The sequence below is a fragment of the Lissotriton helveticus genome, chromosome 4_1 (genome assembly GCF_964261635.1).
Source record: "Lissotriton helveticus chromosome 4_1, aLisHel1.1, whole genome shotgun sequence".
Classification (NCBI taxonomy): domain Eukaryota; kingdom Metazoa; phylum Chordata; class Amphibia; order Caudata; family Salamandridae; genus Lissotriton; species Lissotriton helveticus.
In genome coordinates, this window is record NC_136063.1 from 412,602,385 (window position 1) to 412,629,993 (window position 27,609).

At 48.3% G+C, this 27,609-nt stretch overlaps 1 protein-coding gene across 2 annotated transcripts in view; it reads left to right on the forward strand.

Annotated features, from left to right (window-relative positions):
• Nucleotides 1-27,609, forward strand: part of PABPC1 (poly(A) binding protein cytoplasmic 1) — a 486,449-nt gene that overhangs the window by 202,167 nt on the left and 256,673 nt on the right. For both annotated transcript variants that reach the window (XM_078686948.1, XM_078686946.1), the window contains exon 7: nucleotides 23,500-23,637. In XM_078686948.1, the coding sequence (XP_078543074.1) occupies nucleotides 23,500-23,637 (138 nt within the window). The remainder of the gene's footprint in view (nucleotides 1-23,499; nucleotides 23,638-27,609) is intronic.

The following is a 27,609-nucleotide window of genomic DNA, read 5'->3' on the forward strand; positions in this document are numbered from 1 at the left end:
AGTTAGACTCCAACATCGGTGATGGACAGGGCAAAATAGACCAGTGGGGGGGTCGAGCGCTGTCCCCCAGCCAACGGTAGCTCCGCAATCATTCACACTGTGCCCTAGCCAGGAAGACCCATGGGCAGCGCGGCTGGTACCGGGCTGAATGTCTGGGCAGGGGCGTCGCTCCTCACCAGGATGCAAGGCAGCCAAAACATGAAAAGCGGAGCGCGTCGCTCCTCTGCAGCCGGCGCGAAGGCATCAGGGGCACCACTCGAAGTGCACAGCATACAAGGCAACCATCCGCCACATGAACCTCAGCCACAGACCCCCCCCCAGAAGAAGTTCACACCCTCATCAAACGGGCCCGTGGCACATGCAGCCGTCCACGCAGGCAGGGCCCCCCACATTCGAGTTCGGAGGGAAGCACCCGGGACCAGTCAGCCGGCAAGAGCAGGGCGGAGGGTGTGAGAAGTTGGCCTGATATGCAGTGCTCACTATTCTAGTGATCACTATGTATCAGTCCAAACAACCCTTATTGATGATTGGTTGTAAGTCAACCTTATAGACCAGCTATCCTAGTAGCATGGATACGAGCAGTCTAAGGCTAAGACTCTAGAGGGCGTGTTAAGCCAGCTGTTTTACCATCACATTACCCCTTGAACACCAAGTGAAAGGACACCACACAAGTTGTTATGAAAATAAACAGATATTTATTTATAACAAGACTACCCTGAACTCTTTGAGTCAGGGAGCTAAGCACACAACAAAACTCTTACGAAAATACTTTAAGTCGCACAATTTACACAAATGCCCTAGGGGCACGAAAAACCATATAACACAGTAAGTGGAATGCGAACTTGCTAGCAGGTAAGTAATACTTTTCTAGACTCAGGAATCGCTAGGCCTACAATTCTAAACACTGGGATTAGATGCAGGAGGCCTGTGGACGTCGTGTGCAGAGTGGGAACTCTCACGCGTAAGGCGGGAAAAAGTCTATGGAGGCTAGCAGTTGCAAAGTTACTGTTCTCGGGCGAACCCGACTAGGTGGGTCAAAAACGGGGGTGGATCCGAACACTTAGGGTGTTGGACTATGCTGAAGCACCGGAGTACTTGGTTTACCTAGCCCAGGGGCTGCGGCTGCATAGGGTTGAAGTTGCGTCGGAAACCCACGTTGAAGAACCAGGAGCCTGAAGAAAGAGTTGCTGGCAGGCGGCCAGTGAAGAGAGTTCGTGGAGATCCAAGCCTGGATCAGGAAAGAAGAAACCTGTAAGCAGAGGGGACCAAGTTCTGAATCACTAGCCAGTGATTTGAGTGGGCACCAGGATGGCACCGGACGAAGTCACCTCAGCCAGGTGAGTGGGCGCTGCTGGGCTCTGCAGTCTCTCGGACCAGGAGGCGTTGTCGGCGACCAGGATGGAGGTGCGAGCTGTCCCACGAAGGTACTTGCTGTCGACGTCGCTGGACCCAGGATTGGGGCAACAAGTCTTGGCAAATGCAAGGCCCACGCGGTGGACCTAAAATGGCGTCTTGAGTGGACCAGGAGGGTCCAGGGTGCTCCTCTTTTGGAGGGGAGCAAGGGCTAGTCTGGAGCAACCAGACCAGCAGTAGTTGTCGTCGTGGAGCGTCGTGAAGGGGTCACTAGCCAAACGGGCAAGCGACCTGGACAACGCGGTTGGCAGCAAAGAGCAGAAGGGCCCCACGCAGATCTCGTGGATGCAGGGGGGCTGAACTTCGGTGCTGGAGCTGCTCAGGGTCGGGGCTTCTCTTACCCCAAAGCACTCGGTCGAGGGTCACTCGGTGGTCGTGCTGGACAAGCGTCGTGCAGTTCTGAAGATGGCCGGTCCCTCGAGGTCTCGTCGCACCCACGGATCACAGCTGGGCTGATAATGTAGGTTGAGGTCAGAGGTGCCAGGGAAGCCGGTTCTCGTCGTGCTGGAGCAGTCTTGATCCGGAGGAGAGACTGGCAACAAACCGCGATGCTTGGTTGGTGCCTGCTGCTGCAGGGTGACTACTCCTTAGTCACAAGGGAGAATCTTGGGAAGAAGTCTTGAGTTCCTTTCGTGGAAAGTAGTTTCAGGATTCAAAGATGATCTGATTTGGAAGGGGGCCAGGTCCTACCTTTATCCTGCAAAAAGGGGCTGGCACGCGACTAAGTCCTGCCCTATGGGTGGGACCAGGAGGGGGGTGGTTACACCCCTCTCCTTTGGCGGGCTTTCCCCAGGCCAGGGGCTGGAGTGCCCCTGGAACTGGTTTCAGCCGGCCTATGCACAGTGAGCACCGGGGTGCCACTTGCAGTCACCTTCCTCTAAAGCCCTGCCTACCTAGCATACACAAAATCCTGTCTGGGACGGTGCTGGCACCGCCCCTGGCAGGAAACCCTTTGTCCTTGCCTCCTGGGCTGGGAGGACTTCCAGCAGCAGGAGGGCAGACTTGTGTCTCGGTGGCAGCATCCATTTTGTGGAGCTAAGGCTCTGTCTAACTTTAACCGGGGTTACAGGTTACATACATGTCGTGTCCCTCTAGAAGGGTGGAATGCTAACCCCGTCGCCAGAATTGGCGAGGGGTTAGTATTCCAATTCGTATGACACCTTACTCGACATGTTTTGATAAAGCGATACCAGAGTTGGCATATAACCGCGAGGATTATAATGCACTTAAGAGTATATGGTATGCGATATCATGGAAACGGCTAAGGGATGGATCCCGAAAGCCGCAGACAGGCTCAGCTCATGCCAGAGCACTATCTCACACGATTCCAAGCACTCTGCCTTCAGGATTGTCAAGGCCTGCCATAGGAGTGACTGATAGGAGATCTGTGTGTCCATTTTAGGGTTAGATATAGGTATACTATATCTAAAGCAAAGGGTGATTACACCACCTTGCCCCAGCTGTCGTGCAGCCAGTTGTGTCAGATTTGGATGGCCAGCCAGGGGTGGCATAATACATGCTGCAGCCCCTGGTAGGCCCTGGGTACACCGATGCCCTGGGTACCTAAGGTACACTGTACAGGGACTGATAAGGTGACTCAGTATCCAATTAGATATGTACCTAGGGTACATGGAATCCATTTTACAGAGAGAGCAGTAGGCCTGGGGTCCTGAATAGCAGGGCCCCAGGTCAACTAAGTCAGAAAACCAGCAAAACACCAGGCAAAAAGTTGGGGGCAACCATAGTCAGGGATCTACCTTCCTACAGAGGGGACCAGAGAAGTCCGGAGTTCACGCCTCGAGAAGACCCACAGCCGATCAGTGCAGCGGCCGGATCTCTGCAGGGGCGCCGCGAGGAAACATATCAGTCAGCCAAAAGGCTGAAGGCGGGCTCAGCACAGGGCCGATCTCCTCCAGAGGGCCTGGGCTCCACCAGGATCGTGGGCTGCGCAGCAACTAAGCACAAACAGGCCCCAACTCCCAAAGCCGGGGTCAGCACAAGAAAGATGATTTCAACAAACAGGGACCTGGGCAATAACTCGCTGGGCGCTGTACAGTCCTGAAGCAGTCAAGCCGAGGATGCCGTGGCTGACGAGGCCGATCTCTCACCGGGGCACCATGAACTGACTGGAAACTCGCCGGACAATCCCTCTGCACGATCGTCACGAGCCTCGAACCTCTAGTAAGCAGATAGAAGGCCCGTTTCTCGCCAGGGCGCTGGAATCGACCAAGACAGTCGGCGTCAAGGCGAATGCGGCAACCTTTTTACAGGGTTCTCCAATGCAGGTGAGCCAACAATTCTCCAGATTAGTTTAGTCCTCGGTCCACCATTGGAATCCCGCGAGGGGGGGCACTAATCACTCCGTAGGTCTGGGTTTGTTGTTGGGGAGAAACACCTGTGGCTCAGCCTGGACACTGTGCCTTAAGCAGACTCCCCGGTTTCGGTGAGGGGGAGACCCCTGGGGAGCTCTTGCGCGAGCTGAAACGGTCATGAAAAGCATGCAGTCAAGAAACCCTGATACACTTATTGGCTCAAGTCGGGATAGTTGAAGTCTGAACCATAGAACCCAGCCAGGCCGCCAGGGCTCTGAGACGGACGCAGGAACCCTGGGAGAACAAGTCCCAGAAGTCGATCACCTGGTTAAGGGCCCAAGCAGCGGGCGCAAACCGCACCACAGCCCTGCCTACATCAAGGGTCTGAGCATGTGAGGAGCTGCCACCGATTCCACGAGGGAAAGTCAACGCTGTCCCGAGAGCCAGGGCGTGGAGTGGATCGGGCACCACAATTACGGGACCCCGGAGAACCAGTTCCACCAATCAGCCCCAGCAGACTCAGGCAGCAAGAGCCCACAGCACGGCAGACAGTTGAGCCTTGGGATCACGGGTGGTGATGTCGGTCCGGTCCGAGAGCCAGGGCGAGGGCCAGGATGTGAGGAAGTCCGGAGTCCGGGCCAGTCGTCGACGAGTCCTGTGGTAAGTTGATGCAATAGTTTTTCTTTTTTTTTCCAGTTACACTCAGGTAATTGTAGTAAGATAAAGTTTAAGTTGGTGATGTTCGGAGGGTCAGATGGGTAGGTAAAACAGGGGATAAATACTGATTAGGTATTCCCCAACCCAGGAGCTCGACGAAGGAGCTCCTACTCGGCGGCCATCTTTGGCTCCAATCTCATCATCCAATCATAACCTTACAGTAACTATTACCTCAGATTTAAAAATAATTTGTGAGGCAAGCACTTAAATATATTCCCGCCCATGCGTTGGGACCCCGGAAAATATTAAACATGGGGGGGGGAGGGGAATAATAATAATAAAATATATATATATATCATCCAAATACTTCCTCCATTAAATGTGAAAGAAATCTAGGACTCTCAAAGGTGATGTTTTTAAGTTGATTAGAGGCAAGGGAACGCCTCACCAACCTGTTACGCTGAAAAGCTTGTTCATAATGAACAGTGCTCACCTTAGGGTTGCGTTCTTTAAAGGACAACAAGCATTGGCATAGCCACTAGGTCTCGCCTTTGGGACCTGCTGCATTACTAAATACTTGTAAGGTCCCAAAGGCGAGACCTATTGGCTATGCCAATGCTTGTTTTAGAATTTCCCGCTGGAGCTGTCTTTATAAATGCTCAGGTAAGAAAAATGTCCATGACAGGTTGAAGGACTCCAGGCATCAGTGGTAGTAAAGGTCTAGACGCTGACCTTTGGTGTAGAGTTTCAAATATAACTGATGTGGATGCCTGCGGTGTGGACATCTCTATATTAAGTTTCTGCGCTACTCTTGAGAGTTTATCATGGAAAGTATGTCATCGACAGGTGGCATTCTAAAGGGAGGACTGTCCGTGAGAGTAGGAGAATAATCCCTCTTGGAGGAGTGGGTCGAGGAGGATGTCCAAGGAGATCATCTTTTATAATGACCATGAAAAGATCTACATGGAGGTGACTTGCTGCGGCGATCTCTGGGTGGAGTGGTAGATGACCGGTCAGCAGCTTGCACCAACCGTGTCAGAGGAGATCTATGTAGAGGACTTGAATAGTCCATAGGTTGCTGAACCTGTGCTGAAGGTGCAGCAATCTTTCTGCCAATGATGGGTGGTAGAGGCCATCTGGGAGAAAGGTGAACAGGAGATTTGTATCCTTGCGCCGGTGAAGCAGTGATCTGCGAGGATTTCTGTACCTGCTGCTCTGGAGACTGAGAAGATGAGCTTCTCAACCTCAAGATCACTTGTGGAGAACCTGCGCTGAAACTGAAGGCTCAGAAGTCTTTAGAAGTGGAATGGTGTCTTGAGGAATGATGCGACGATGATAAATGCCTCGATGTCTAGCCGTTGTACGCCACTAGGACCGCCGAATCCTTTGAAGGAGATCTTGGTTTTTACGCCGTGCAGATTCTTTGTCTCAACGTCGACCAGTGCTCCGTCGACAGATTTACGTTTTGTTGCCGGAAGATGAATAACCCTCAGCGTACCACGAGAAGAGAGTGACGGAGAAATCCTTCGCCGAACTCTTCGACCTCACGGATCTCGTTCGACGTTGAGCATCTCGTTGACCCAAACGGAGAAGTTTGCCTCGACTTCGGAGGTCTTCTCGGCGTCGTAGGGGATCTTTGCCTAGACGTTGAGCATCGTCTTGAATACTTCAACGGAGGTTGACAACAAAAAATCTTTCCTCAATGTCGTCGCAGATCTGGGCCTCGGCGTTGACCGTCGCCTGGTTGATGTCAATGGAGGTGATCGTCTCGACGTCGAATGCCGTACCGACGGTGGAGAATGATGTCTCAATGCCGAACCGATGGCGAAGAGATGCCTTCTCGTTGGGCGATCCTACATCAACGGAGAGACTCCTCGACACCGCTTGAACTATGACGTACCTCTATATTTGGTCTTCTTTGACGACGACCAATGTTCTCTCAACGGAGAGGACTCTCCCTCGATGGTCTTTCGGTCGACATTTCCTTCGCCAGTGGAGGCCAGATCGAAATCTTGCTTCTACAGGAAGATCTGGCCCTCTCCTTTCTTTGCTTCACCGGAGACCTGCCTCTAGAGGAAGATTTTCCTTTCTCAGCCAGTCCATAGAGGCTCCCTGTCCTGTCCTTCAGAGTACGTTTAGATAAAGACTGACAGTGCTGGCAAGTCTTAGAAACATGAGAATCATGAAGCCAAATACAGACAGGATGTGAGTGATTTAGCTTTCTTTTTGCCACAGGAAAGGCAAGGATCAGACAGAGGGCATTTCTGAGTGAGAAAAAATGCTGAACTCTCGGAAAAATAGCAACAAAAAATTCTCCAACCGGATTAAAATGGCGAAGTAATAAGGTTTTGATTAAAAAATGGGATATAATTTCTTTCAAAAAGAGCTGATTAACCAGGGACCTGAATGAAAGAGCCGGAAAGAACTGACCTAACTGTCACCCTTGAGGCATGATGGCAACCTAGGGGGTCATTGCTGCCTTAAAGGCAGCCATGCCAGTGCTTTGTGTTTCTCTGGGTTTCTCTTTGTGTTTCTCTGGGTAAGCTTTTCAGCTTTCTATACTATTGGTGTTACAGTGCAGCCTATTAGCTGACAATGCCTGCTTTTTTCTTTGCGGCGTTCTCTGCGGCGTTCTGTTTTCTACTGTGCATTAAAAAGCAGTTCAAATGTCCTTTGTTTTCCTGCTTTGTTTTTGTATGTGTGCAAAGAAAATTGTGACCGCATTGCTCAGCCCGTGCCGTATGAAAGGCTGCATTGAGAAAAGAGAAAAAAAAAATATATATATATATATATATATATATATATATATATATATATCCTCGCAAATGTCCCCGTCACAGAGGGAACGCTGTTGTTGGTGCCCGCGTTTGAGACCGGGAGCTTGTCTCAATTTTATTTCAAAAACAAAAAGGCACGCGGCACACTTCTTGGCAGGTAAATCTCAGCCGTGACCAAGAACGTTTGTTCGAAACGCGTAGGAGTTTTGCTGTAGACCTGAGCGATTAAAACTGAGATTTACCTGCCAAGAAGTGTGCCGCGTGCCTTTTTGTTTTTGAAATATATATATATATATATATATATATATATATATATATATATATATATATATATATATATATATATATATATATATATATATATACACACACACACACACACAGACACACAGACACACAGACCCCCCCCCCCCCCCCCCCCCCGACAGCTGACCGGCTCTGCGATTTCTGGGTGTCGGATCCCGGCCGTATATCAAAAAAAATCTTGTGTACACTTCAGACACAGGAAAGAAAGTACTCACACTCCAAGGTCATTTATAACAAGTGTTCTTTACTGGTAACACGTTTCGATCAAGCGATCTTCTCCACAAGCCAAAGTTTCACCATGAGTAAACACCATATAAAGTGTATTTACATGACATAGAAAACGGACCATTGAGAAAGTGTAAACATGGTAGAAATACTTTTCGTCATTATTTCCGAAAACAGACTTCCGCCTGTTTCGCAAACCATACATCCTGGCATCATAATCATTCAGTGCCTACTCTATGCCACTAAATTTCATATTCGTGAATGCAGGTATTTACCGTGTATTAATAAATCAGTTGTATTACTTCATTGGTCATTCAAAACATACATCCGGGCATCGTGATTATTCAGTGCATTATCTATGCAACTAAAATTCATTTTCGGTGAATGCAGGTATTTACAGTGTATTTATAAATCAGTTGCATTACTTCATTGGTCATGGTAATTCAGCACGCAGTTGCAGTTGCCAGGTAGCTAAGCAATAGTGGCCAAGTGGCCCACTAGTTCAGTTAGTATTGCTATTTTTACCTCAATCCAGTACATTCATGATCCTCAAAAACATATACACAACTTACACAGAACTGAAAAAGACATCCCTGTTAGACCCACAAGGACTGTCGTGTCCCTAAGTGTATTCATATACCGAAGTTCATGAATAGTAATAGGAAGGGGAGGGTCAGGGGATATAGGGGCGTGGGAATGAGGATGGGTTGAGACTGCGAGTGCCCGTCGTGTGGGGTAGGGTGGAGGAGAAAGGGGAAATTTAAACTAAAAAGGAACAGAGGGAAATCTATCAAATTATTCAGGCTGGGGTAGTCAGACATCGGCAAAGTGCCACAATCCATTTAAGTCAGGGTTTCAATGGGCAGGATTGGCCCTTGGATGACCGGGTAATCCCGGTAGTACATGCTTTGTGTGACATTTTCCAAACTGTCAGCACTGTACCAAGGTTGAGGGCCCTCCCCGAGACAGTGTGCACAGAAAAAAATTATGTATCACTACAAGCAGGAGGAAAGTCAGTAATCCAAAATGGACTGCGAGTTCCTCGTTCAGGCCGAAGGGGTTCTTTGCGTCGAAGTATTATGTAATCCGACTCCAAAACTCGTAGTTGCCCCCTCTTGGACTGGCAGCCACCCTGTCAATACGAAAAATAACAGCATGTTAGTATCCTTGTTGTGGTGCTTGAGCCAGTGTTTAGCAGTCGAGTAACTGAGGTCACGGTTTCTTATAGCTCTGATATGTCCCAGAATACGCTTTTTTAACAGGGAAGCTGGTGCTCCCAACATACATTTTATTACAGGGGCATACTATGGCATACACACAGTAATCTGTGTTGCAATTCATGAATTGTTATGTTCCCTGTCCGTCCTGTAGGTAGAGGGTAGGTTTTCCTGTTCTTACATGTGCTACAGGCCTTGCGCTTCCCGCACTTAAAAAAGCCTTTCTGTTGTTGTATCAAACTATGTTTGGTGTTGCCCATATAGCTGTTAACTAACATGTCTCAAGGAGCGATCCTTACGGTACGTGACCATGGGGAATTCACTGACCTTGCTTCCTATCACTGAGTCATTTTTAACAATGTGCCAGTGTTTCTACAGGGTTTCTCGGACCATGTTGGATTCAACGTGGTATCTGGTCTTTTGACTAAGAGGAATGCCCTCTCTTGGGTAGCTGCTCTTTCGCTTGCTATGTGGAGGATTTTCTCGGGGTTGCCCCTCTTCCTGAATCTATGCAACATGGTATTCTTCTCTTTTTCATAACTCTGGTTGGTATTGCAATGGCGCTTGGCTCTTATTAACTCTCCATGCTCCATTTCAGTTTAGGTGGGTGGTGGCTGCTAGCGTAAAGGAGGCTGTTCCCGGATGTAGCTTTCCTGTGCAAAGATGTTAATAACTTTCCTTGTACAGAAACATCCAAAAATTCCATCTCTTTCATGTCACTCTTGTGGTTGAACCTTAAGTTAACCTTGTTTTCTCCTAGTCTCCTCTGGAACTTGTCTAGGTCTGGTTTGCTGCCTCCCCATATCTTAAATACATCATAGATGTAACTTGTCCAAAAAACAATGTTTCTAGTCGGGCATTCATTAATCTCACTCCAAACTACCTGTTCCTCCCACCAGCCCATTAGCATACATGCGTAGCTCAGCGCAAAGCAACTCCTCATTGCGTTTCCAACCACTTGCTTGTACCACTTGTCTTCGAAAAGGAAAAAGTTAATATTGAGGCACAGAGTTAACATTTCAATTAACATACATGTCTGTTCAAACACAAAGACAGATCTCTCTAAAAAAGTGTCTACATGCATTAATGCCATCCTCATGCTTTATACATGTGTACAGAGACACAACATCAGAAGTCACTAGCTAGAAGTTTTCTTGCTATGTGATACCTTCGATCTTATTGATAAAGTCAGTACTGTCTCTACAGTAGGAAGGGAGGCTCAACACATATGGGAAAAGAAAAGAATCAAGAAAAATAGATGTGTTTTCTAGTAGGCTCCCAATTGCAGGAGGGTTTGTGCTGTCTTTGTGTATTTTCGGCAGCATGTAAAAACATGCGAACGTGAGGAATTTCTTATACAGAAATTTATATTCATGGTCTTCCAAAAGATTCTGCTTTCTCCAATGGTCAATCCTGCTATAAAAATAGCTTAATAACTCCTCCTGAATTATGGGAGCTGTAGTGCCAAAATTAACTCTGAATGGATGCACACAAAATCTGGCTGATACCGCCATTATTTGAGGGAGCTATGAGGCTTGATATCCAATCAAGTCGATTCTGTGGGGCGGCGGCAGAGGATTGAGGATGAGCCTAGACGGCAGAGGTTCATGTAAGGACTTTGAATTTAACTGACAGCCAGATTTTGCGTGCATCCATGCGGAGGTAATTTTGGCACTACAGCTCCCATAATTCATAGCTCCATAGGAGCGGCCCATTCAGGGCTTGTGATATTTAAATGTGCATTGGGACTGGGCCATACATGCACCTTCTTTCGTCATTGCCTCAGAGGAAGAAGCTATTGAACTTCGAAACTTATATTTTTATATATTTTCCGGGGTCCCCCGCGCTTGGACAGGAATATTCAAGTGCTTATGACTTTGATGAGGATACCCCTTGAAGAGAACTAGGATTACAGGTAAGTAACTTATCCATCATGTCTCTTCACTTGCAACCCTGCAGTTCAGTAGAACACACCAGGTCAGTTTTACTGTTAAACTCCTTATGTTGTCATGCCTTAATTGTCTAATTTTTCATGATTTTAATATTCACATCGATGACGCTGCCGATATCTGTACCACTTTCCTGCTAGATCACGGCCATAATCTGTCTCGTTGACATGCAAATTGACCAACCCAACTAAATGGTTAGACTTTGGATGCAATTGTGCTTTTTATCAATCTGCCATTTCATTTTTTGTTTCTACTCCTCCCTTTTCCCCTTCTTTTTCCTAATCGAACTCCGTCTCGCTGCAGCCTTTTAAATCTTAATACACTGCAATGCTCCGATGTTCTCCTTAACTCTGATCTTAGCATGACACATTTCAGGCTTTGTTACTTCATTTGCCACATTTATTTGTTCTTTTGGTCTTTTTGTGATGACTGGCAAGCTTTTGTCAGTCTGGCACTGAGCATCTCTATCCAGTTTGTGACTTGCTGGATAAATACTTCTCTTAGACATAACTCATCTAGGAGGGTGATTATAGTACTTCATATGGAATTCAAATTGGTGCAATTTGGAGTTTAGACTTGCCCCCCCCCCCCCCTCCCTCCATTGCCATTTTCAACTGTGGGGGTAATCTTTTTACTTCAGGCTGCCTTTTTTGGTATACCTAAATAAATACAAAACTGTGATCCAGTCCCCCATTCCAGTTTACCTGGGCTACTGCGAGTCCATCCTTTTCGGCTTGCCTAAATAGCTCATTCAAATTCTTCAGATCATGCAAAATTCTGTTGAACAGATGTTTGTGAGACTGGAAGAGGAATTTTTTTTTAAAAAGCATGGTGGGACAGCGATGAACAAGCTGGAGCTGAGGGGGCGATGAGAGACCAACACTGAGTGTACGGTGTTGGGTGTTTGTGGGGGAAAGCCGAACATGAGAGAGAGAGGAACAAGCACTCACAAAGTGCTGAAAGAGAGTAAAAACTAGCTCCCTGCAAGTGAGCAGTGGAAGTATACAAGACATTCAGTTAAAAGTATTGTGAAGAAGCTATGCTCCAGGTGAGAGGCAAATGCAAGAAGAGAAAGGAAAGCCATTACATCATACTCAAGCAAATGAGTAAAAAGAAACGTTTCATGAACTGAAAACCTAATTTCTCTTTATCTGTTACCTCCTCCCTAGTTCTGTAGCGCCTGTGCCCAATTTTCGTTGTTCCATGATGACCTTTATGGTTAACCATGCACTTTACAAATGGTACAATTAAGCAAACTTTGCTTTCTGCGTGTGAGTGCTGAATGCTTAGACCAATCCTTTAAAGACCATCCACTCCCTTATGAAATTTGTAGCCGACACCAGCATCCTTTATTAGACTCATTTGCTAACTAAATATTCCTGACTGCTTTCCTAATTTTTCCCCACATTGTTCTCCACCCCCACAAAGTACATAACTACAGGTGTTTGCACACTCTTCGCACCACCTTAAGGTTTCTCCATGTGCCTCTAGCTGACAAGGAAGGTGACACCTTTTTTTTCTTTTCAATTGATATTTCAAAGCTAGAATATTCAATGTTGGCCTAAGTTACACAGAATACATTTTAGACACTCATTTACAGGAGCAGAGCAGCAGTATCCATTTTTGCTTCTGTTATTGTGGATAGCCAGATTGAGTCACAGTCTAGTTTTGCAGCGTGAATCTTTCTGGATTCACTATGCTGTGCATTATTCCGCGGTCTAGTGGTTGGGTCCGGAATCAGTCTTTTCTCTTTTTTTTCTTTCTTCGTAGCCCAGGTGGGCTCCGACGTCACACCCTTTGGTGTACTTCCTGTGACGTCGGCATGCTTCCTGCGAAAGCTCCCACCTATGGGCCCCATCTTCAGATTCTTTTTTCCGCCGTTGGGTCTGGATAGTTACCGAGAGGCTCCAGAGTTTTTGGAGGAAAGAGGGAAAAGACCGATTTCTACACAAAAAAGATAGGAGAACTTCGACGTCCGACGGAGAATGCGCACACAGGGGGCCCCCTGAGCGCAGGAATGGACAAAAAAACCTTTTAAATTCTGCCGCAACTGCCACCACAAATACGCGCAGAAGGACCAGCACCCGGTTTGCAACCTGTGCCTACCGGTCGACCACGAGAGCAAGGATTGCAACATCTGCCCCGTCTTCACCCTGAAGACTCTCAGGGTTAGAGACAGACAGAGAAGAGCGAACCACAGCATGAAAGGCAAAGGACAACCTCTGTCGCTTTGGGACCTGGGCCTCTCCAGCGATGAAGAGGACAACATCGCCGAGGGACCAGATGACTACACAGTCGTAGAGACCGATAAGAAAACCTCTAAAGAGGTAGGAGAGACGTCGACCCCTAAACCCAGACGGACTCTCGAAAGCCTGAGTCAGACTCTAAGTCCACGAAAGGAGCACTGGCGCCGAAAATCTCGACGGCCGCAGCTACATCCAGGGACAAACAGCCCAGCGGATCCTTCGAAAAGAACTCCCAGACGGCGAGAACAGGCGACAAGTCAATGTTGTCGAAGCACGTCCCAGAAAAGGACCGCTCGACTCAGTAGGAAAAGGACCCGAAGGCTACTTCGAAGTAGACGACTACGTCTAAGAGATCGGCCGAAACACTCGAAGCCGAACAGGCCGCCGAAATGGAGAGGAAAAAGAGAAGGCTCGAGGCTGAAATGGATAACATCCTGCAAAGGAAAAGAGTTCGAAAAGATGAAAAGGTTCACAATTCCGTCGAAACCGCCGCTGACGATCGTCAAAATCGAAGAAGAGGAGGAATTCGACGCCGAAGGGCCGCCGATAACTCCTGAGCCCCAGGAACACCAAGAGGAAGAGGACCTATACTGCAACGAGGAAGGCGAGGAAGACCAGTGGATGAGTTTTGGCTCGGCATTCTCGATGGCACAGGACCTGGATTGGCAGGACCTCGACGCCGAAAGCCCAGAAGAGGCAGTGGAATCGTACCCTTCAAGGCCTTCGCCACCAGATGACATTGGGGTCTACAATATGGTAGTCAGGAACGCGGCAACAGCTTATGGAGTGAAACTGGAGGAAGAAAAACCAAAGGCCTGCTTCCTCTTAGAGACCCTGCTCCCCACTCAAACAAGGAGTCAATTCCTCCCCATGCTTCAAAGTGTCCTGGACCAGGGGAGGGAGGCATTCAAAGACACAGCGACCTGCAGGTCTGTCACACCTAGGACAGAGAAGAAATACATGCACTCCTCTAAAGATCTCCCCCTACATCCAGGGATCCGTCACGGCTGACTCCATTATTGCGGCAACTGCCAGGAAAAGGGCAAACGTTCCAACAACCTCAGGCCCACCACCAGACAAAAAATAGGAGGATGGACCTCACTGAAAGGAAGATAGACCTCACTGAAAGGAAGATAGAGGAATGCAGCATTACACTGGTACATTGCAAACTCTAATGCCCTACTGAACAGACACTCATACCAGCATTGGGACGAGTTCGGACAGCTGCTCAAACACCTCCCTAAGCAATATCAGCAAAGAGCGTCACACTTGGTGGAGAAAGGCACAAATATAGCAAATTCATGCCTAAAATCAGCCTTGGATGGGGCAGACACATCCAGCAGGCTCATGATGATCGGGATCTCAGAAAGAAGGCATGCCTGGCTGAGGATCTCAGGCTGAAAGCCGGAAGTACAAAACAACATTCTGAGCACCCCCTTCAATGGAGAAACCCTGTTCGGTGTACCGGTGGATGAGAAATTCATACAGCTCAAAAAAGAAAATGAGACTACAAGGTCTAAGGGGGCCTTGCAATTCAGAGGAATGAGAAGGGGCACCCCGACACGGAGACCAAACGGAAGAGGGGGAAACCAGCCGGGAACGTCCCATCAGACATTTCAGCAGACCTACCAGGGTGACAATCAGAGCAGGGCCAGCAAAAACAAACCTGGCAGTGCCAGCCTCGGGGCCAGTCCTTCCGCAGGAGGCCGAATGGACGAGGGCAAACAAGAAGAGGGGGCTGGCAACCCACCTCAAAGTGACTCCTCCCCACCAAGCGTGCCCACCCACACGACCCCTCTAAGGGTGGGGCACAACAAGGTCAACAAAGGAGGGTTACACGGACTAAGCATCAACGAACATGTAAGACCAGATGGAGGCAGGCTAAAACATTTCTTCCAGGAATGGAAGAAAATAACTGATACAAACAGACAACACAACAACAATGTTCTACATCAACAAAGAGGGAGGAACACAATCAGTCGCACTATCCAACCTAGCGCAGGAAATATGGAGATGGGCCATCCCACTCAAAATAGACCTACTAGCCATACACCTACCAGGAAAGGACAATGTGGATGCAGACAGGCTCAGCAGACAGACATCAGCATCCCACGAGTGGGAGCTAAATGCACAGGAAACGCAAAGGCTATTCAGGAGGTGGGGAACACCAACAATAGACCTATTTGCGACACACCAGAATGCAAAATGCTGATACTTCGCATCCAGCCCTTTGGATAAGCAGGTCAAAAATATTTGCCTACGCTTTTCCCCCGATACCACTGATACACAGGGTACTCAGCAAGTGCAGAACCAGCAACATGACACTGATCCTGGTGGCACCTCAGTGGGCAAGGCAGACCTGGTACAAATAATGGAAATGGCACAGGGACCACCCCACAAGTTCGGGAAAAGAAAAGACTTACTCTCCATGCAAAACGGAAAAGTGCTACACCCAGAGCCAGCGAGCCTCAGCCTAGGTGCATGGCTCCTGAAGACATAGTTTGCACACCTAAGACTACCGGAGAGCACTCTGCGGGTGCTACGGGAGGCAAGGAGACTTTTGCAGCGTGAATCTTTCTGGATTCACTATGCTGTGCATTATTCCGCAGTCTTGTGGTTGGGTCCGGATTCGTAGTCCTTTTTTTTTTTTTTTCGTAGCCCAGGTGGGCGTCGGCGTCACACCTCCTTGGGTGCATTTCCGGTGACGTCGGCATGTTCTTGGGCGCCATCTTCAGATTCTTTTTTTCCGCGGTCGGGTCTGGATCGTTCCCGTTTGGGCTCCAGACATTTTTGGAGAAAGAAGATAGAAGAATACAGAAATTGTAAAGAAAAGGCATCTGAAGACACCAGGAGACTTCATCGACGAGGAGTCAGCGAAGGAGAATTCGAGATCCTCGACGAACGTCGACGAGCACGCAACCAGGGAGGCCTGAGTGCTCGATGATGGACAACACGCCGTTCAAGTTCTGCCGTAACTGCCACCACAAGTACGCGCAGAAGGACCAGCACCCGGTATGCAACCTTTGTCTACCGGTAAATCACGAAAGCGAGGACTGCAACGCCTGCTCCGCCTTCACCACGGAGACCCTCCGTGTGAGAGAGAGAGACAGAGGGTAGCGCACGCCACGCTGCAGGGGAAGGCCCCGACTCCATCCCTCTATGATCTGGGGATGTCTTCCGAGGAAGAGGACAACACTGCCGCCGAAGACGACAGCTACACGGTCGTAGAGACCGATTACTCGAAGACTTCTGATAAGGTAGGAGACTCTCCGGCCCCCAGGAACCCGAGAGACTCTGAGTCTCGAAAAAACGAGGGCAAGGCCCCGTAAGCGCCGACGCCAAAACACCTGGCGTCCGCAAGTACTCACAGGCCCAGCGGATCCTCTGAGAAGGAGTCCCCGGCGCCGAGAGCTGTTGAACAGCAGAAGTCGTCGAAAATCGTCCCCGAAAAGGACCGATCGACGCCGAGGGAGAAGGACACTTAACTACCGACGCCGAGCAGAGAACCAAAATCCGGGTCGACGTCAAACTTCGGCGCCGAGCCAACCGCCGAAAAGAGCGGCCGAAGCATCCGACGCGGAGCACGCGGCCGAGATGGAGAAAAAGAGAAGGCGCCTCGAGGCCGAAATGGAAAACATCTTGCAGCGGAAGAAAGAATTCGACGCAAAGATGAAAACCTTCACGATCCCACAGAAGACCAAGCCACCAGTGGTGGAGGTGGTCGAGGAGGAAGACGAGGTCGCCGAGGAACAAGACCCGGACGTCGAGGTGGTCGTCGACCAGGAAGAGTACGAGAATCCCTACGATAGTTACAACTACGGGGAGGAGGAGGACAGCAGGACGGACGCAGAGTCTGCCCCCTCTGGCTTACAGGAGGTGGATTACCAAGATGTCGACACAGACAGCCCGGAGGAGGCGGTCGACACATATCCCTCGAGGCCCTCGCTGCCGGACGACATCGGAACCTACAACTCGGTGATAAGGTCTGCCGCAGCGGCATTCAAACTCGAGCTCGACGAAGAGAAGCAGAAAGCAGACTTCCTTCTAGAGACATTGCTCCCCACAGAAACAAGGAGCCAGTACCTGCCAATGCTCGACAGCGTTTTGGCTTAAGGGAAGGAAGCATTCAGGGAGCCCGCAACATGCAAGCCAGTAACTCCCAGAACAGAGAAGAAATACAAACATTCCTCAAAGGACCCCCCCTACATTCAGGGGACAGTCTCTGCAGACTCCATTATCACGGCCACAGCAAGGAAGAGGGCTAACGTACCCACTACTTCCGGACCACCACCGGATAAGGAGAGCAAGAGGATGTATCTGGTGGGCAGAAGGATCGAACGGAACGCCGCGACCCACTGGCGCATGGCTAATTCCAACGCCCTGATAAACAGGCACATGTACCAGATCATGGAGGAGCTGGGGCAGTTGGTGAAGGACCTGCCCCAGGAGGCCAGACAGAAGGCCGAAAAGCTGGTTGAAGAAGGGAAGAACGCGGCAAATTCTTGCCTCAAGACGGCCCTGGATGGAGCAGACACCTCCAGCAGGCTCATGATGGGTGTCACTGAAAGAAGACACGCCTGGCTCAGGATTTCAGGTTTCAAACCCGAGGTGCAACACAGCATCCTGAACACGCCGTTCGGCGATACGCTTTTCGGAACAACAGTTGATGAGAAGCTGAGTCAACTAAAAAAGGATAACGAAACAGCAAGGTCCATGGGAGCATTGCAGTTCAGAGGCAACAAAAGGGGCACCCCGTCACGGAGGCCTGGCAGGAGAGGTGGAAACCAGCCGGGTACATCACACCAGGCTTTCCAACAAACGCACCAGACAGACTCGCAGGGTCAGCAGAAGCAGTCCTGGCAGTACCAACAAAGAGGCCAGTCCTTTCGAGGGAGAGGAAACGGACGTGGACAGAATAGAAGAGGGGGACAGCAGCCCGCCTCTAAGTGACTTAAAAAAACTCCGTGTGCCCGCCCACAGAAAGGATCCCAGGGGGCAGCACGTACAGAGGGGTCAAGACAAGCTAGACATCTACGACCACATAACACCAGTGGGAGGAAGATTAAGATTTTACCTCCAAGAATGGAGCGAAAGCACATCAGACAAATGGAGCCTCAACATCATCCAATTCGGATACTGCATAGAGTTGGAGGGGAGGCCAACAAGCAGAAAACCAAAGAGAAAACCACTAGCAAGCAAGCAGCTAGAGTGTCTTCAGGAAGAAGCAAAGGAACTCCTGCGGAAGCAGGCCATAGAACGGGTACCCTTCAAGGAAAGAAACAAAGGAATATACTCAACGTACTTCCTGGTACCAAAAGTAGACGAGACAATGAGACCCATTCTGGACCTAAGGTTCCTGAATAAATTCATAAGAACGCAAAAAATCAAAATGACCTCCCTGCAAGAGGTGCTCCTGCAATTGCAGATCGGCGACTTCATGGTCACGATAGACCTCAAGGACGCCTACTTGCACATCCCAATGAACGGAAAGCAAAAGCATATGCTCAGGTTCACCATCGGAGAAAGCCACTACCAGTTCACGACACTAGCCTTCGGGCTCAAATCAGCACCAAGGGTCTTCACAAAGTGCCTCGCAGCAGCCGCAGCGCACCTACGAAGGCAGGGAATACACGTATACCCCTACCTGGACGACTGGCTGGTGAAAGCAAACTCATACCAGAAATGCAAGCAACACGCACACACAGTGACGAGCACGCTCATAAGCCTGGGGTTCTCCATCCATTGGAAGAAATCATCAATGGAGCCGGAACAAGTGAAGATCTTCCTGGGAGCACAGATCAACACCTTACAGGGCAAGGTGTTCCCCAGCGAGAAGAGGGCGAGGGCGCTGGTGAAGGAAACTCGCCTCTACCGAAAGCGACAAGCTCGGACAGTGAGGAGTGCGAGCAAGATCATGGGGATGATGGCATCATGCATCCACCTGGTACCAAATGTACGTCTCCACATGAGACCCATTCAAGAATGGCTACAGGAGCAATGGTCACAAGCTACAGGCAGTTGGGAGGATCTAGTGTTTGTAACGCACGCAGTGCAGAAGGAGATGACATGGTGGACAATGGAGAACATAACAAGGGGAAAGCCTCTAACGCCCCCAACGCCAACAGTGACCATCACCACAGACGCATCCCTGAAGGGATGGGGCGCTCACATGGAGGAGCTCAAGGTGAGGGGACTGTGGACGCCAGCAGATGCGACAAAACACATCAATTACCTAGAATTGAAGTCAATCTTCCTTGCACTGAAAGCTTTCCAAACAAGACTGTACAAGCACAAGGTGTTGCTACAAACAGACAACACCACCGCGATGTTCTACATCAACAAGCAGGGGGGCACACAGTCAGCCCCGCTTTCAACGCTGGTGCAGGAGATATGGAGATGGGCCATCCCTCTCAAGATAGACCTGCTAGCCATACACCTACCAGGGAAGGACAACATACAAGCAGATTGGCTCAGCAGACAGACATCGGCATCCCACGAGTGGGAGCTCAATGCTCAAGAGACAAGGTGGCTGTTCGACAGATGGGGGACACCATCAGTGGACCGGTTTGCCACACGCCGGAATGCAAAATGCCAAAACTTCGCATCCAGACAACTCGAGGAGGGGTCACTGAGGAATGCCCTATGGATAGATTGGTCCATGACATTTGCTTACGCCTTTCCCCCGATACCACTGATGCACAGAGTGCTGAGCAAGTGCAGAGCGAGCAACATGACCCTGATACTGGTCGCGCCACAGTGGGCCAGACCGACATGGTACTCTCAGATCATGGAGATGGCACAGTGTGCACCCCACAGATTCGGCAAGAGGAAAGACCTACTCTCCATGCAGAACGGAGAGGTGCTGCACCCAGAACCAGAGAGCCTGAGCCTAGTAGCATGTCTCCTGAGGACATAGAGTTCCCACATTTGAGACTGCCAGAAAGCACGCTGAGGGTCCTTCGGGAGGCACGAAGGCCCAGCACTCCGAAGTGCTATGTTGCGAAATGGAAAAGATTCACAATGTGGTGCAGAAAAGAAGGACTTCACAATAAGATGAAGAAGGACTCCACGGTGCTAAAGTACCCGACGCACTTGCTGGAGAAGAACCTTAGCTCATCCTCGTTAAGAGTCCACTTGGCAGCGATAGTCGCCTACACAAGGGGAGAGACGTGCAGGAGTTTCTTCACATCACAGGTGGTGAAGAGATTCCTAGAAGGAGCGAAAAGGATCGCACCACCCAAGCGGGTGCCGCCACCTGCATGGAACTTGAACATAGTCCTAACGGAACTCATGAAAGATCCCTTTGAACCACTTCACAAGGCCTCCCTTAAGATGCTAATTATGAAAACAGCTTTCCTGGTTGCAATAACGTCCTTACGCAGAGTAAGCGAGCTTCAGGCGCTAACGCTACAAGAACCCTACATACAAATATACAATGATAGGGTTGTGATGAGGACTGACCCACACTTCATGCCGAAGGTGGTATCCAAATTCCACATGAACCAATCTATACAGATACCGAGTTTTTTCCAAAAACCAACAACTGGCGCAGAGCGAGCTCTGCACACCCTGGACGCCAGAAGGGCAGTCATGCACTACATTGAGAGGACGAAGGGACACAGGAAAACAAAACAGTTCTTTGTGTCATTCGCCAACAGTTTCATGGGAAAGGCAGTAACAAAAAAGACTATTGCACGATGGATCGCACAGACAATGAAACTCTGCCACAAACGTGCAGGTCAAGAGCTAGCAGAGGGGACGCGTGCCCACTCCACTAGGAAAAAGGGTGCTACGATAGCCTTCCTGGTTAACACACCCATACAAGACATATGCCTGGCGGCAACATGGGCTTCGGTGCACACGTTCACGAAGCACTACTGTGTGGATATACAGATGAACAAGGAAGCACAAGTCGGACAAAAGGTGCTCCAGCACGTATTCAATAACCAACGCTCATCTTCCACCCAGCCGCCACAGAGATGAGAAACCGCTACAAAATCTATGCACAGCATAGTGAATCCAGAAAGATTCACGCTGCAAAACGAATAGTTTTCTTACCTGTTGGTGTAGTTTTGCAGCTTGAAGATCTTTCTGGATTCACTAGCGAACCCACCCACCTCTACCAGAAAGATGAGGCAGGAGAAGGTGTAAATACAAGAACAATCTACAAACAGACACCTTAAGAGACAAGGTGGAAATTCATAGGAAGAACTTGAAAACATTCAATAAGGATTCACGAACATGTCAAGAAAAAAATAATTCGAAGATGGCACCCAAAGGTAAGAGCTTCTGCAGGAAGCATGCTGACGTCACAGGAAGTACACCAAAGGGTGGGATGTCGACTTCCACCTGGGCTATGACAAAAGAGAGAAAAGACTAAGATTACAGACCCAACCACTAGACCGCAGAATAATGCACAGCATAGTGAATCCAGAAAGATCTTCAAGCTGCAAAACTACACCAACCGGTAACAAACATTCTGGTGAGAATGACATGGCCACTGTGTATTCGGTGGCAGACAACTCCATGTCTAGTCAGTGCGCACCAAGTGCGCACCTGAAAGAGCAGGCTTACATCCACCAGCACGCAGACGTCTTGCAGCCATCCGTCTTCACAAAAATATCTCACTATAGCATTGTTTTATCCCATTGCTGCGTCGCACCCGGCCAAGTTGGCAAAGTGGGCGCTAAATGTCCTTGGTGCGGGTTCTAGCAGACATGAGCTTCCATTTTTCTTTCAGTTGTTTCTGGCAGTGGGCATATCCTTTGGCAAACAGTTCAATGTTAGACTGGCTCGCCGTACCCAGTGCATTGCCATCCTTCTCTTAGCTAATAGTAGCATAATGGTGATAAGGCTTCGAGTGTCTACAGGAATGTCCGTAACATAGCTCAGTACTGTGTCAGCTACCATCTCTTCCATTCAGTCATAGACTGAGGTCCAGAAGGTCTCCACCCTGTGACATCACCACGCCAAATACATAGTCAGCATCAGGTGAACCATACCTCAAACAAGGGCATCAGCAGTTAGCCCAATCTTGTATATCTTTGCGGGTGTGCAGTAGTCTGCGAAAGAATTTGAGTTGTATTAGGCACAACCTGTAGTTAGGCAAAAACATGCCCGTTTGACTGCATAATGTAAGGTCTGTTTGGCACTCCTTCCTCACCCCATCTTTTTTTAACTGGGACTTTCTTTTGCACATTAGTGTACAGTCTCATAATTCGTTACTTGGGGATGGTGAACAAAGTATATAGTCCTCAACCAGCAAGCTACCATGCTGTCTGACAAAAGTGCTTTGATTCATTCCACAACTGCCCCGGAATCGGTGATAGAGGAAAACATCCAGTGGTGTGCAGTTTGTCCCGCTCTGAATATCTTGCAGGGTGATGAAAGTGCCATCAGATTAGGTGTGCCATCAGATTAGAGGTCTCCCATCACCCTTAGTTGTGGTCTTCCCAATTGTTGCTGGATGCCCATATCTTCAGTCCGATAGGCCCACACCACACGTTTGACAGCATCAATCTCATTCCATGTACACACTGGGGACTTATCCAATGGGCAGGGAGTGGCATTATCTGCCTGTATTGCAATATGTGGTTGAAACGTCATCGAGTGTATCCAGTAGTGCACATAGCGAGACTGCCACAATAGTATAATTCCATGTCCGGCACGCAGGTCCTGCCCTGCTCAAGCAGCAGGGTCAATACCTTCCAAAAGCAATGCGCCTGCCCGCCAGCCCATAAGGCGCCCAGAAGAGATCTGCGTTGGTCAAAGAATGCTGTGTTAGTGGGATGAGAATGTTTACAAATGGCTTGATATAGCAACCCTGCCTGCAAGGGAGAAGTGAGGGAGGGGACTCTTCTTAAATAGCAGATGCTAGGAAAGTTTGTTGCCTTAGTCTGCATACCGAAATCCAGTGACGGATCCTTTCCCAGGTCTACTCTCTAGAAATTGCTTTCCTTAGCATTAGGATCCCTTCTGAAGAGAATACTGGATCCTGGTTATAAAGGAACTCTGAACGGAGGATGGATTGTCAGTAGAGGGTTTTGTGTGTTGCTAGACTGTATTTGCGGCTTAATATCTTGCAAATGAAACTGTCTGTTTGTTTCTCCCTGGACATTGAAAGCACTTTAGATTGCTCCATAGGTAAGCAGGGGAATGAAGTTGCTGGGTATTTTAGGGGACCTTTTACACCTTGCTGAGTGAGATTAGTCATCTCAACCTTCGGTGTACCTAATTTTGTAACTCACACATTGCACTCTTGATCTCCTGGGGTGGGGTTGGGTTTTTCACATGTCTGTATATTTTCTTTGTTGCAAGTTTAATTGGAAACAGAATACAACTTTGAATGATAAAATATATTGCTCTACATGCTTTAAAGTAACTGTTTTGTCTTTAAGGCTGTGGATGATATGAACCAAAAGGAGCTGAATGGAAAACAGATTTACGTGGGCCGGGCTCAAAAGAAGGTGGAACGGCAAACTGAACTGAAACGTAAATTTGAACAAATGAAGCAAGACAGAATCACCAGATACCAGGTAACTTCAAGAAATTGAAATCTAGCCTTGTAGCCAGCTTTAGTGTTAATGAGAACAAAAACAAATTTTCAAAAGATAAGCGGGGGGGATGAGAGCAGTAAATAGGCTTTAATCTGCATGTAGGCAAATCGTGAACCGATTTCTTTAAGGAGAGGTCCCAGACTGTGTACATACATTTCATGTGTGTGCAACGTTTATTAGCTCCACAGCAGGTTTGCTGCATATCTGAATTTACATCCCTCGATTGCACCCAAAAAGCACTGTAGCGCATATAGACGAAAAAGATTAGATCCAGAGAACCGAAACGCATAGCAGATTCTCATGTACATACAACACAGAGGAAACGTACCTGTTTTTATCATATACCGCGCCAGAGGTTTTCGGAATTATTTTAAAGATCGCCTTCAAAGATGAAAAGGCTTATTTGCAAATTTGATTCCTTCACTTCTCACTTCCTGAGAACTGTATGCGTAGTTTTCATTGGTTTATCCCCCGCCACCATGTTTTTTTTAGCGATGGGCTTGTATTCTACTCGGTGCTTATTCATTATCAAGGGAGATCCCAGAAGGGTTGAAACAGTTGATCTGTAATGCCAGCTTTCCTTCTGAGAAATTTCCTCTGATCATAAGCAAACGCTCCCTCTTCCTTGGCTTAAGGAATAAAGATGTGTTCTCTATATAATTCTATCCCTTACTTGCAATGTGCAAAAAAAAGATATCTTCAGGCTAAACAGCATGATGGGACACGGGAGGACTTGAATACGTAGTTTCACTTTTTTTGCTAAACATAGCTGCAGCCTGTGGCTACCCTGCTCAGATTCCTCTCCCATTCATGCACTTTAAAAAAAGTCTGTGAAAGTTTTTTTATTTTTTATTTTAGTTAATGTTTCTATTGTATTTTTTGCTAAACCTCTTGCATGATAAGGATGTGCTGGAAGCATCCATCACAGCAGCACTCGTGCTGTGGATGGCTCCAGTACGGCCTGGCATAAGGGATTTCCTTTTTTCAGGCTTAGCTGCTAGGGCAGAGCTTTCTGGGCAGCCGGAGGCCTTTTCTCTCTAATGACCATCAGCGTGCATAGCGTGCTGAGCTCATCGCGGAGGAAGTGAATGTAAAAGGCCTCGTTTACTTTCACTTACATCGGTGCTCGGGGTTATATCTCCGCCCCCGGGGGAGGTTTTGTTGGAATGGGGAGAAACCTCCCTTTTCAATGCTCTCTCTCCCTGGGAGGGTGAGAAAGCCCACTGGACCCTCAGGGCAGATGGGAGATGCTTCCCTCCAATCTGCTTGCCTGCAGGTACCAGCAAGCCCACTTTACCCTGGGGAGATATATGTTTATTTTTGCTTTAAGGGGTTGGGGGGTGTCTGCTCAGTCATTGGGGCGAGCTCCCACCTCCACAATGACCTCAAGTCTCTGCCACCCTTTCCTCGTGCATGCCATTTTAACCCATGCACAGCTATCCACTACATGTCCTCACTGTTGCAGTGTTTCTGGTGGCACTTCTGCCTATCTCGTGAGAGAACACCAAGTGCTGTACAGCCTTACACCTTATTTTTCCTGATAATGTGGTGCTGAGGACCAAGACGGCAGGTTTGTCTAAAGTAGTCTGATTTTTCATGCTGCGCTATCCCTCACTCTTCCAATGTTCTTTGCCCTGCCACATTCTTCGAAAGAGAAGACACAATCAGCTGTTCCCCAAAAGGGCATTAAGCTTTTACATTGATCGCACCAAAAACCATCAGATGGAAGATCTGCTCCTTGACAGGTTCTCTGGGGCCTTGGGCAAGGCAGTGCAGAAAAGGACTTTGATAAAATGGATTGTCCTCCCGCTGAAGATCTGCTACACACTGCCCAAAAAGTAGCCTCGGGAGGTGTGGCGGGCCTATTCCATCAGGGCCAAGACTGCTACCGCTTTGCGGGCAAGCGCCATGCCTGTCCTTTACATGTCAGGCCGTAATGTGAATGTTGGTACACAGTTCAAGAAGCACTGCTGTCTTAACATCCAGGTCTGACCGGAAGGGCATTTCACCCATTCGTTCATGCAGGACTTTTTGGTCTGAGCCATTCCGCAGACCCATTGCCTTGGGAGGAACTGATCTGTTTTAAAGTTGACGAATCTGCAATTAGAAATATCCATCCAAAGAACAAATTAACTTTACAGTCTATCTGGTGAATACTCTTAACTGCAGATTGGTACCCCAGATTGACAATGACGCATAGGGGAGGTGCCTAAATGCCGCTCCATCGTCCTTTCTAGAGTGGAAATAAGTCAACACTGAGCTGCACTGGAAGCCTTGTTTAGGTCTGCTGGATCCAGTCTGGCACTTGGCAATATTCTAAAGGAGAGCAATCTGAGATTAGAATATCCACCAGAAAGGATGTTACTGAAGATGAGTAACTTGTTTATCTGGACTCTGCATCAACAAAGGACTCCTACTGAAGAAAGGCAATGGACAAGCGCTCCTAAGCACCTCAACCTATGGTCCACAGGGGCCATAAAACAGTCAACACTGAAATGGTGTGTCAAATGCAAAAACAAGGTGATGAATAGAATGTTTGACCTAATCTTAGCTACTTGCAATTGCTTGCAGCCGCATCTAATCCCTCTATTTCCGCCCACCATATCTCCCTCAGTTGGTACTCGCCCATTTAAGTATTCCATCCATCACTTTTTGTATACTTTAGTATGTTGGCCTAAGTGGGACGGGTATGCCCAGATGTGGATGTTGTGCACACACTCACTGAAGCCAAGCTATAACCGACTGATGAGCCCATAAGGGCGAAATGAGTCCTTGGTTTCCAAGGGCGAAATGGGTCCTTGGTTTCTTGGGTTCCGGTTCAGGGAGGACATGGTTTCAGTTTGGGCTTGACTGCTCCCTGTGGAGCAGGGCCAAGACTGATTTCCCTATAGCTGGGTTCAGACTGAGGTGACATAATGTGCAAAATAAGTGGATCAGGATGTGACCCGAGTAATTACTAATGGCTGAGGCGAATTCAAGTATTCCATCCATTACTTTGTATACTTCTGCGTTCCCTAGTGTCAAACGGTCGAAGTGACTTAAAATACATACTGTGTTTTCACAAGTGTTTTATTGGAGTGTAGTTCGCTACATGTTGCTTCTTTCTTTAGCCACCCACCCTGTGATCGTAGTTTGCCCATACCCCCAACCCCCCCTTCCTTGCCCGTCTTGTCCACCCACCCAAAAAAAGCGCTATGACGTGGTACTAGTGCTAGCCACGTCAAAGCACTTATTTTCCTAACTTTATTTTTAGCCCTGCTACGCTGCTGTCCAACTTGGCTAAAATACATTGGCAAAGGCTTTAGCGGTCTCATAGGCAAGACCTAGTGGTCTTGCTATAATGCTTGTTTATCTATGAAAAAGTCATTTTTAAATTACCATGGGTCATCCAGCTCGACTTTAAAAGTGTTTGTGCAGCATTGGCCTCTTTTAGATTAATATCGCATCCCCTTTCCACTTCTCTGATGAAATGGGCAGGAAAATAGCCTAGTATTTACAATAGTGAAAGTGTGTAAAAAAAGGGGCAACAGTGGGCATTTGTGGTTTTACACTCACACCAAGAGATCCTCTATTGTCGCATTGAAGGTGCCTAGGTCTGAGGTTTCAGAAGGAGAATCCATAACCATGTCTTCTGCTAGAATATAGCCCATCTGTGACATTTCAATCAAAAGATAAGGAAAGAAATGTACTACAAAAATGAAGTTGTCTGATTACACAGACAAGTGTCACTTCAATACCATTGATAAGTCGACAACTACCATCATAGCTCCATATCGTCAAAGGTAGGCCCGTCATAGATGAGTACACTTCTTGCTTTCCTTTCTTTACAATACCCACCCAAACCAGTCTTAATCATGAGCCAAGTGTAATGTAATCATTTAAACATGTACTAGTCCAGAAGCTACAAAAGTAATGCAAGATGTTAAATATATCAATAGTTTATTGTACGTT